Source organism: Cibotium barometz, chromosome 25, assembly GCF_041138505.1.
Source record: "Cibotium barometz isolate CiBa-2024 chromosome 25, ASM4113850v1, whole genome shotgun sequence".
NCBI lineage: Eukaryota > Viridiplantae > Streptophyta > Polypodiopsida > Cyatheales > Cibotiaceae > Cibotium > Cibotium barometz.
In genome coordinates, this window is record NC_141070.1 from 44776150 (window position 1) to 44788457 (window position 12308).

A 12308-nucleotide genomic window follows, 5' to 3' on the forward strand; every position below is an offset into this window, starting at 1 on the left:
GCAAGGACAATCAACCAGAACCATGCGCGAGTTCAGAAAACAACTCTAACTCCTTGTTCCATTTTCTTCCTCGATGCACACGTGGGCACTGTGTATAGTCAGCACCCTCGAGGTTCCTTCATAGGTCATCTAGCGCTTCACTCATAGGCCGCTTCCTTGGTCCCTCATCCACTGTACCGGAAGCTCACCATTTACACGCGAGATGTCCTCCGTTGACTCTCTGTTAGCTGTTGCAACTATATCTTTTGAAATTAAAGATTATGTATTTTTGAGAATTGAGAAACATAGACTTAAGTGTTGAGAAATTCCTAGCTGTTAAGCTCGCACCAAGATTTTATGAACCTTGTAAGGTGATTCACAAAATTAATGATGTTTCTTACAGATTAGAATTTCCTTCTCATTGGAAGATTCATAACTCCTTTCATGTTAGTCTACTTAAACCTTTCAGGGGATCACTTCTCGCTCATCTTGTGTATAAGGATCCCCCTGTTTATTGAGGGTGAGAAAGAAGTTTTGATTCTAAATACTATCATTGACCAATAGATTACATCGATTCTGTACTGGTAATAAATATATCAAATATTTGTTGACTTTCCAAAATCATCCTCGTAAAGATGTAAGATTGGTGCCTGAGAAATATTTTTGTGCCTTCCCTGAGATCTTTTTAACAAACCTATAATTGAGGGCAGTTCCAAACTCAAGCAAGAGGGAATGTAATGGTAATGTATTTTAAGCCCCCTTAAAAATATTCTACCCTCTTAGATAACTCGAGGATGCCTAGATTAATTTTACATCATACCAAATTATGTGAACATCATGGGTGATACCATTTCAAATATTAATACATTTGGTACACATTGACATATGCTTTTGGCTTCCTATGTTTGTTGCAGTTGGTTTGTATAGTAGGGTGATTCCTGGAGTACTTACGCCCGCCTGATGAACATGTGTGTGCTAATGGTTTGTATGCCTACAAAATAACTCTTTACCAATTATTTTATAGGTGAAGAGGACTCAGAAGATTGAGGTGAAAGCGCACAAACTATTATTTTTTGGAAGGCATTCATTTTTTTTGGACAAGCTTTGTATTTATGTGTTAGCTTGTGCACATCCATTTATTTATTTCTACAAGCTTAGACTTGAAGCATAGACTTGCAAATATTTATTTTGTAAAGCTTAAAAGCTTTTCCCTAGCCCATTTAAGGAGGTCATTGTGTAAGAAAAAGCACAACTTTTGTATTTTTGGATGCTATGGCTTATTATGGTAATTGAATGCTTAAACTTACTTATGTGTGGGGAGGAATAGGCCACACATGTGATGGGGGGAGGATTGCACCCAATGTTTTTTGTTGTACAAGAGCTAAGTATTTTCATGTGCTAATTTTTAAAGCTTGGTTTATGTTGAATTTGCTGCAATACCTTAAGTTGAATGGTTGAATAATTATTTTTCTTGAGAAATTATTGTCATAAATTCCTAGATGGGGATCCTTGTGTCACTGGGAGAAAATCAAGGCTATTCTTAAAGAGAGATATTGCCCTGATAACTTTGAGTTAAAGAAGATGGATGCTTTCCTCAAATGTCAAGAAGAGATAGACCTTTGGTTGTGTATCATTTGGACTTTATCCAACTTTCTAAGTATGCACCTCCCTTGATTGAGGCACATCGATCAAGGCGATTTATCACGGGCTGAGATTGAATCTTTTCCACTGAGCTCCATCTCTAATTCCATGCTCCATGCTAAGGCCAAAGAAGAAGCCATGTGGAGCCAAGGTAGGATTGTTGTGTGTTACAGTCTTACCCTTTGAATAGAAAGCATCCTCCTCCTCCTCCTCCTCCTAGAAGTGGGCAATATGATAATGGTCAAGGTTTCAAGGCTCCTTGGGTTGAGATGTAAAGTAATGCTCGCTCTTTTTTAAATCTCTCTTGAAGTTATTAGATGAAGGTCTACAGAAGAGAATCAATTCTTTAAGCATTTTGATAAGAACCACAAGGCTCTTGATTGAGTGTGGGAGATCCTTTACTCCCACCCCCTTCTACAATGAATTGATGTCTAGCCCCTTCAGTCAACTCTTGTCCCCCAACCCTTGAAACAATTGGACTAGTGGGTGTAGGTCATGTTGTCACTCTGGAAGACCAAGAAGAAGAAGAGGCCCATGTTCATGCAATTGTGGAGTCTCGAGGGCTAAATAGATAATATTATGTCGAGATTTTGGCAATGCTTAAAACTTTTGATTGATTCAGGAAGTTTACATTCATTTTATGTCTCCTCAAAGTTTGTAGATTCTTGGTATTAAGGCTAAAGAAACTAAGAAGTTGTTAAAGGTAGAAATTACTAGTGGATGTTTGGAGCTCAAAGGTATAAGTTTCCACCTTTTGATTGATTCAAGAAGTTTACATTCATTTATGTCTCCTCAAAATTTGTAGATGATTTGTATATATTAAGGATAAAGAAACTAAGAATTTGTTAAAGCTAGAAATGACTAGTGAATGTTTGGAGCTTTCTAAGTCAGAAAGAGATGAAATTCCATTTCTCCTTGATGGCTAGCCTACCTCTCAAGTTTTCAAGGTAGAAATGGCCACTGGACATTTGGAGCTCTCTAAGTCAAGGAGAGAGAAAATTACCTTGATGTGGCCACCCTACCTCTCACGCTTTTAAGGCTATTCCCTTAGGAATCTTTCGTGGCATCTTGGGTATGGATTGGATTATTAGGAATGACACTAACTTTGATTATGTAGGAATGACACTAACTTTGATTATAAGATGGGACATGTAGATGTATCGTCCAGTAGAGTGCAAGGTAATGGGGTTCATGGGTGGTAAGGCCATGTTGCCTGAAAGGAATTAGCCTTGTATGCTATAAAACTGAATAAAGATGATGACAATATCCAAATGAAAACCTCAATCTATTTCTAGAGGACCTTGTAAAAGTGCTACCTTGTAGTAGAGAATGGATCGTGACATATAGCTAGAGCATGTGGCCATAAGAGTTTATAAGATATGTCAGTCTTAGAGGCAATTGAGCTAAAGGAATAACTCTCCCAGTTAATTAATCAAGGGTTTATTCAACCTAGTGTATCACCTTTAGGGAGCACCCATTCTCCTCCAAAAGAAAATAGATGTTACCTTAAGACTTTGCGTTGTTTATAGAGGTCTGAACTAAGACACCATCAAGAATAAATGTCCTATTCCTTGTATCAAAGTGCTTTTTGATAGGTTGCATGGTGCCAAGTACTTCACTAAAATAGACTTGAAATTTGGGTATTATCAAATCAAGGTTTGAGAGTAGGACATTATTAAAACTACCTTCAATTCTTGCAATGATCATTATGAATTCAAGGTGATGCCTTTTGGGTTAACTAATGCTCCAGATACTTTTAATAGATTGATGTCTGATACTTTTGGAGAGAATTTTGTGTTCTTTGATGTTATCTTAGTGTATTCTAAGGATAAATAGGAGTAGAAATGCATGTGAGGAAGGTTCTAGACACTCTAAGACAAGACATGTTATATGCAAGGAAGAATAAATTTACCTTCTTCATAGACAAAGTTCAATATCTTGGTCATGTAGTTTCAAAGGAAGGGTTGACTGTGGATCCTACCAAGATCCAAGGTGTGGTTAATTGACCTCCTCCTATGTTAACCAAGGATATTTGAAGCCTCTTGGGTTTAACAAGATGGTGTCAGACCTTTGTAAAAAACAATATGCCAAGATAGCCATATTGCTTACGTCTCAGCTCAAGAAGAAGCTACCCTTCCAGTGGTTCACCAGAATGTCAAAGTAGTTTTGAGAAGCTAAAGGTAGTACTTGTGTGTTAAAGCTTTCAAAATTTAGCAAGCCATTTGGGGTGATGATCGATGCTAGTGGCATTGCTATGGTGTTGTCTTGATGCAACAAGTCCATCTTGTCGCATATGAGTCTCAAAAGCTTCGGTTGCTTTGCAAGAGAAGAATTATCCTATTCATGATTTGGAGCTCTTGGTTGTGGTTCATGTACTTAAGCTCTGGAGGCATTACTTGCTAGGAAATAGATTTCAATTGATCACAAAAGCTTAAAGTGGATCTTCTCTCAACATGTTCTTAACATGAGGCAAAGGAGATGGATTGAACTACTTCAAGAGTTTGATTTTGAGATTAAATTATATCCTAGGAAGGAAAATATATTAGTTGATTCTCTCAGTTGTCAAAGTTTTAGTATGGCTATATCTATGCCCTCTAATACCCTTCGAGAGAAAGTTAAGTGTATTCTTATTCAAGATCCTTATTTTCATCCAATTGAGAAAACTCTCAATTCGGTTCAAGCTATATTGTCATGGGTTATTAACTTTTTACCTATAGGCTCCCTCTTGATATAGATATGAACTTTGTCAGGGAGCAAAACATGGGGGGTAAAAGTAATGATATTAGCATAAGACTCCCCTTCCTACTTTCCATTATACCTTGACCTCGTAGAGGTATTTTGTAGGTTCTTTATAACCATCCCTTCCAACTTTGCTCCATCAGTGGGAGTGCCCATTGTTCCTTGTTGTGGTATGTCAACTTCCAGCTTTAATGGTGGCAAAGGGATTTCATAAGACCGTATGGAGCTTATGGGTTTGCCCTTATAGATGAGCAATGGAGTTGACACTTGCATAGTGGATCGCTCTAGGGAAATCAATGGGGTTAGGGCTTGGATAGCCAACAATGGGGTTGTAACCTTTAGTGATGTAGAAGCTTTTCCATCATTCACTATGTCTCATGTGATAGGGTTTCTCTTTGAGATCTAGACTTGTTTGGGTGTTGGTGGTGAAGGTTCCTTTACTTCTTTGTTGGCATATAAGCTATTGAAGCTTTTATCCACTCATCAGGAGACTTGGGAATTTGTAAGTGGTAGTGAGACTAGAGGTATACTTTGATGTTTTGGTATCCTAATACAATGTTTACCCTTGTAGTAGCATTGGGATTTTAATAAGAGTTTGGGGATCCATTTTGGGGTAACTTGTAACTTGGACTTCCTATGCCGATTCTTGTGTTGATGTCCTCCTTGCTTAGTCGGTTGAGGTGGTGTGATGGAGAAATCTTGGAAACCCATTTCAAGATAGATTTGGATTGCCACTTTATAGCTCGTCGTATCTGCTTGATCTTTTGATATGCAAGTGTTTGCTATGTGGAGGTACAAGCATCGAGAGTTTTTTGAATAGTGGATGTTGAAGTGGAGAGGGTTTCCATAGATTTTGTGGTATTGAAGCTTCCTCCTCGTTTTTTGACCCTCGATAATAGTGAGAGGTGGTAGGGGTTTATGATGAGTAGATTGTTTAGTTGTGGTTTCACCCAGAGAGACACACCCTGTCAACTACTCAATCATACATCTTGTAGCCTTCATCCAATTACAACGAAGTATTAATGGTTTAGGTAATGTTCTGGCAGGAATAATCAAGAATTCTCCCACCAATTGCTTACTGCCATCACAATATATCTCTATTTGTAATAGTTCTCAAGAACCTTGGTATTTCTACCATGGATACCTTTCACCTTTAAAGAGGTATCTATGAGTTGGTATTTCTACCATGGATACCTTTCACCTTTAAAGAGGTATCTATGAGTTGGGATTTACAACTAGTTCATGCATTGAGGGAAATTAGATTGTGACTAACCCTCATATCCACTAATGCATTATAAAGCACTTTACCACCATAAGGGCTAGGCAATTGAATGGATGTTCATAGAGGTGCTATGTGCTCCTTTGTGTCTCCTTCAACCTCTCCAACAAAGGCTTGTGCGGATCCCAAAATAGCTTCTCGACATTGTTGAAGTTTGGCTTGTCTTTCCCTTGCCTCCTTTTGGGCTCATGTCTTCTTTTGAGTGGCCCTTTCCTTAGCGGATTTCTTATCATGAGAAGCACATAAGGATTCTTCGTGGGGTAAGAGGTCCATAGTATTTTTTAAACTTACTACCATTAAGGAAATCGATAGTTTTCTTCAACTCCGTCAAGAGTCTCAACACATATAGTACCTTGTGGAGTACTTTCACAAATCCTAAATGGTCCCTTTCTAGTATGGACCCCATAAATAAGCACAATATCTCCTACCTCGATCTCCTTATCCTTGATATTTTGGCCAAACCACTTCTTTCTAGTATATTTAAGCCTTTTCTTTTTACTATGGACCCCATAAATAAGCACAATATCTCCTACCTCGATCTCCTTATCCTTGATATTTTGGCCAAACCACTTCTTTCTTCGGTCCTTTTCTGTCAGCATGTTTTGCATTACAATTTGTCTCTCCTCGGTAAGTTGTTCTAGAACAAATAACTAGTCAGCCAATTCATTACCATCAAGCTTTTCACTTACAGCTACCCCCTTAAGTTAAGGATCATGAACTCCCAAGGCATTACTGCCTCAAGTCCATACACCATCTTAAAAGGCATGCAACCAATTGTAACTTTGTATGATGTGTGATAGGTCCATAAAGCTGCTGTGAGCTTAGAGTCCCAGTTAGTGTGTCGAAGCTTCAACAATATTTTTCACTATTGAAATAAGAACCTTGTTGGTGCTCTCTTCTTGGCCATTTTCCTATGGGTAATATGGCGTTGACTTACAATGAGAGACCATGAATGTGAAAGTGAGATTATTGATCAAATCATTGATGAAATGCTTACCTTGATCACTAACTAGCTCAAATGGACATCCAAAGCGGGTAATGATGTTCTCATAGAGAAATGTAGCTATCGCGCCATGGCATCCGCTTTTCATGAAGCTCTTGCTTTAGCCCATTTGGTTACATAATCTATGGCAATAATGATGAAGCATGTTTACATGTAACAATAAGACAGATAGGACTAATGAAATCTAAGCCCCATTTTTCAAAGGGTTGGTTGAATCTGATAGGTTGCAGTGGCATCATTTCCTTCTTTTGTGGCTTTGCACAATGTTGGCACTCGCGTCACATCCCTTGATAAATAGTGCACAAACTTTGAAGAGCGTGGATGACCAATACCTTGATTAGAGTATTTTCTTACTGTAACGTTGCCTGTGAAGTGTCCACCTTGGTATGCTTGTTTGATGATATATAAGTATTCATCCTCCCTATGTAAACGTGTTAATATGTCATCCTTACCTTGTCTATAAAGAGTTTCGGTAATAAGTTGGTAAGGTGCACTCTCTTTTGGAAACTTTCTTGCTAAATCCTACCGTAGTTCCTTTCCTTTTGGAAAGCTATTAGCTCAAAAGTTAATAATTCTCTCACTCCATTTTGGAATGGCCTTAACCTTGAATAGTGTAGCATCCGATAACTCATCATTAACCCCAATTTGTGCTTTGCCATTAGGTATGCGGGATAGATGATCAGCCATGACATGTTTCTTGCCAGGCCTCACAACCATTGTAAAATCCAACTCAAGAAGAATTCATAACCACATTTAGATCCTTCTTGTCTCGTGGAGCATGGTTTGTTTACTAGATACAACAAGGCTTGATGGCAAACATAGAAAACAAATTTATTAGCAAGAAGGTAATGCCAAAATTTCTTTACAGCATAAACCATTGCTAACCCTTCACGCTCAATGGTGGTGTAATTGATTTCGGCTTCATCTAGTCTGCCGACTTGCAAAACTTATAGGATAGTCCAATTTGTGCTCCCCTGGCTGTGCTAGGACACATCCAATTGCAAAATTAGAGGCATCAATGTGTACATGAAAGATGACTCCCAGTTAGGTGTTCACAAGATTGAAGCATTGGCCAAGGCTTGCTTCAACACATCATAAGCTTGTTGACACTCCTTGGTCCATATAAATACAATCAATATCTTGTACAAAGGACAAGATATTTCTACAGAGAAAAGAATAAACCGACGGTAGGAGCCAACATGGCCCATGAATCTTTGGACTTCTATGTTTGGTGGGGGTAATTCCAAGATGACCTTGATTTTTCTCTCATCAGTGGAAATCCCATTTTTGGACATTATATGCCCAAGAATAACGCCGTGTTTCACCCAAAATTGGCATTTGTAGGGGTTTGAGGATATGCGATTAAATTGACACCTTTTAAACACCCTTTTTAGGCACGGTAGGTGCTCTTTCCAAGATAAATGAATGCACAAATCATCCAAGAAAGCTTTGAGAAACTTTCTTAAGAAGTCCTTATTAAAAGCACTATTCATAAGTCTTTGGAACGTGGCTAGTGTGTTGGTTAAACCGAACGGCACAACTATGTAAGCATATACACTAAATGTTATTTTGGCTTGGCCCTCAGGTGTGATCGAGATCTGATTATAGCCTGAGTATCCAACCAAAAAGCTATAAGCCTCCTTGCCCGCAACTTGTTTGAGCACATGTTCTGAATATGGCAAGGGGTAGTGATCCCTGCATGTGGCAGCATTAATTTTCTTGAGATCAACACCACACACTAAGTTTTCCATTCTTCTTGGGCACAACCACAATGGGTGAGACCCATTCTGAGTGTTCAATCTCATAGATGAATCCACACTCACAATAAGTTTATCGATTTCTTCCTTATTAGTCATGCTTGCATATTTGGGATTCATTGTATAGGGTTGCTGTTAGACTGGTTTAGCATCGGCGGGTACCGTGGGGATGGTGTGTTGTACCACCTCTACGAGAACTCCCTTCATATCATGGTATGTCCACGCAAAGCAATCCCTATACTCCTTGAGGAGAGCTATAAGTTCAGCCTCCTTGGCCTTATTTAAGTCCTTGGCTATATAGACAAGCTAGTCATCTCGTGGTTCAACCAAGTCTACTTCTTCCTTAACCTCTAGGCTTGTCATAGATGACTCCACTCTCACTTATTGTGGGGTTACGTTTGGCATTATCAAACACTAACTTGTGTTCTCCTATGCTATATGACTTGTAATGCTCAGGTTGCGGGGGGTGTAAATCAGGCTCATTTTCCTTTCCTTCGTCAGTTACTTTAGCTGCATCCCTACCCTCTCGTTCCTTCTATGCGAGTTCACGATCTGAGCGACTCAGTTTTGCAAGGTTGATGTGTACGTACTGTACGTAATGTACGGTACGTATTTGTATGTTGTTCCGTACAGATAAAATTTTTGTGTACGTAAAAATACGTACCATTGTAAAAAATATCAATCTATATGGCATTTCATATCAAAGTAAACATAAAAAGATCCAAATACATTTTAAATTGTGAGAGAGACCTACAAGACAATCTAATAAGGTCTTTGCTAATACGCATTTGATTAGTAATCACAAAACCCTTGCCGCATGTTGTAAAACTTGTTACTTCAGAAATCAAACATCAGATACCAAAACCATTTTTCAATCAGATGACAGAGATCAATCTTCAATCACCAATCACCACTCTTAGAAGTTAGCTCTATATAAACTGATGAATCAGTGTTCACAGTGCACACAACAAAAGTCTCGACTCTCATCCATGTCAAAAGGCTGCAAATGCATCAAGATTCAAAACAAACTGAATACAATGCACATACTACATAGCAAGCTGCAACACTACATCATAGAAATGTCCTCAAAAGGCCCATAAGGGCTAGTCCAGAGTCTAGACTCCACAATGAAACATGATCTAAGAGTCAAAACTCCTCATCAGATGATGATGATGACGATGCACCAGAAGAGAGCAAGCCCCCATCTGTCAAGACATTGCCCTCGTCGTCATACTCAGGCTCTGCCACCATCACGGGCACATGTGATGATGTGAAAGATGTATCATGAGATCCATGTGCTACATCATCATCTCCTGGCTCACTCTGAGTATGAATGAGAGTGATAGCCTCATTTGCCCGAGTCCGCTGCATACGAACAGGCAGCTTCCCCCGACGAATGCTCCTCCGTCTAGCACTCTCTGAATCTGCAGCCTCCTCACGCAAAGGTATCGCCAAAGCCCGTGCGCGTGACCTTGTGACACGACGATCGATGCTCTCCAACTCTCTATGAAGGAGTCGTATAATATCTGCCTGCTCGTCTCTGACACACTGCTCCACGTCGCCCTGAGTAGAGGTTGGCACCATCTTCACATGGGTCGGATCTGCCTTGGAAAAGCAAAATTCGACAAGTCAGAACCACAAGAAATGACTTATATTGAAATGTGTCAAAAGACGTACGACAGTTAAAACTTAAATATACCTGCTTGGGTGCCCCCAAAGCATGATAATCTCGCACGAGCTTCATGTTAGCTCGGCAATACACTAATCGCTCCAGCTGAGCGGTACTAAGTCGATTGCGGATCTTCGTGTGAACCAAGGAGTAGGCACTCCAATTGCGCTCACAAGCACCAGCAGAACAATCCTACGATCACGAATCACGATACGATTTCGGAGTCAAGACTCAAAACCCTTAATGAATCAAACTTTAAAGATGGATGCAATTGTGAAAGAGTCAAGAGTACCTGCGAGAGGATTCGGAGAGCAAGATGAGTCAGCTTTGGAAGACCTTGTCTTCCATAGCTCTGCCACCACCACGTGAGAGGAAATTTCGTCGCCTCCTCTCTCAAAACCACCGCTCTAGCAAAGGATGGTCCTAGATTGTTCATAAAACTCACCATCTTTGCATCAACCTCAAGTTGCTCATCCTCGTCGTACATTATGTTGATGTACTGGTCTTTCTGCGTGAGCAGAGTGCTCTCACTAAACAGCTCTGGCTTCTTGTAGAAGGGATGAAGCAATGCAGCCATCTCATGAATGGGATGGCTCATAAATGTCCATCGCCGCTCTACAATAGCCAGGATGTCACCACGACTACAAATTGACAAGCCAACATTCCAACAGTCATTATATAATATAACTTTAAACATATTGTTCATTGTTGCAATGTGCATATTATTTAATATTAATATAATCAACCAAGAACAATATCCAAGTGTACACTCACTGAGACTCCGTCAATGTCGTACAGGTGGCAATATGGCGCTTCATCTCCATGAAGAGATGATAGACCAGTCCAAGAGTAGAGCCCTCCATATCTGTGATTCGGAGGAGGACATGGATAGGCTGCAATGCCACTGTCAAGCTCTGTACGTCTGTCCAAAAGGCCTCGTCAAGCACTTTCTGCTGAATGTATCTAGTGGCCTCTGTCTGTGCATGGTTCATAAACCTCCATTTCGGGTCCACCACAGTCTGTAGTAGTGGGTCCCGCAATCTAAAAAGCCTCTGCAAGACCAAGAACATATAAGAAAACCTGGTCTTCGAGGGTCGCACCATATCAAGTGCACTATGGCTCCTGAAGATGGCCAAAGCCTGATGTTTTTTTCGAAAAAATGTTGTAATCTTCATGGCATCTGCAACATTAGGTTGCACCCATGGCAACTTTCCAATATCCTCCATCAGCAGGTCCAAGCAATGTGCAGCACAAGGAGTCCAAGCAATGCGAGGAAACTCTGCCTCGACCAATTCACCCATACGCTTGCAATTTGAAGCATTGTCTGTCACCACTTGGACCACATTCTCTGGCCCAACATCCAAAATTGCCTGTCTGATGTGGTGATAAATAAACTCAGCACTGATGGATTCTCCTGCCTTTCCTGCATCCACAGCCCGCAAGAAGTATGTGCCAAGACATGAGGACACCAAAATATTGATAATGTGTCGTCTACGCATATCACTCCAGCCATCAGATATGATGGTGCACCCAAAAGACTGCCATCCTGCCTTGACAGGTACCAATGCCTTGTCTATCAAGGCTTTCTGCTCTTCAAGCATCGTGGTACGCATTTTGTTATACTCCACCCCGGACCACGAGTCTGTGTGGCCAACCTCTGCTATGGCCCTCACCATTCTCTTCCATTGATCAGTCCTCAGTACATTGAAGGAGATGTTGCACTCCACAAGAGTGCAACATCTCAGTACATTGAAGGAGATGTTGCACTCCACAAGAGTGCTTGCAATCTCCATCTCAGCCACTTTTTGTCTCTCTTTCACCCATGAAAGAGATGACACACGTGAAGGCAAAGTACTCTGTCTCAGCACATGTGCATCATCATCCTCATCACCCTCCTGCATGACACGGGCCCTCTTTCTGCCCCCTGTAGACTGGCTATCCTGTGTGGAAGAATCACCCATCTCCCCCACAAGCGCATCATGAAGTGCATCTTTTGAGTGTGCTGGCTGCCCCTTACCTTCTTTGAACCCTTTGCTGTTGATGAATTCTCAGCAATGAGCTTGTCTCTAATATCCTGCGGCGGCACCTGCTTGCACCCACCACAATTGCCGGTGGTGCCAATACCTGTCAAGTGTATCACGACACGAGAAATTGTGCTCGTGAGCTCGAAGTTGCAATACTTGCACTGCCATCTACGCGTGCTAGAACCAGCTTGGGTCGGCGTATTAATAACACGGATGA

At 40.6% G+C, this 12308-nt stretch overlaps 1 protein-coding gene across 1 annotated transcript; it reads right to left on the reverse strand.

The window, feature by feature from the left end:
• Positions 1–8983: 8983 nt before the first annotated feature.
• Positions 8984–11797, reverse strand: LOC147624610 (uncharacterized). The gene is made up of 4 exons (XM_086819625.1): positions 10842–11797; positions 10360–10708; positions 10098–10259; positions 8984–10003 (listed from the first exon to the last, which is right to left on the reverse strand). The coding sequence occupies exons 1-4, from the start codon at positions 11741–11743 to the stop codon at positions 9545–9547; spliced, it is 1872 nt and encodes a 623-aa protein (XP_086675751.1). The 5' UTR covers positions 11744–11797; the 3' UTR covers positions 8984–9544.
• Between the last annotated feature and the right edge of the window lie 511 nt (positions 11798–12308).

Bases quoted from the DNA above. Each gene is read 5' to 3' on its own strand.
- LOC147624610 (XM_086819625.1), bottom strand. From the start codon at position 11,743: ATGGTGAGGGCCATAGCAGAGGTTGGCCACACAGACTCGTGGTCCGGG. The intron at 10,260-10,359 runs GTACTCTTGACT...TCGTGATCGTAG, and splicing joins CTCTCCGAATCCTCTCGCAG to GATTGTTCTGCTGGTGCTTG. The intron at 10,004-10,097 runs GTATATTTAAGT...TGCTTTTCCAAG, and splicing joins CTTTGGGGGCACCCAAGCAG to GCAGATCCGACCCATGTGAA.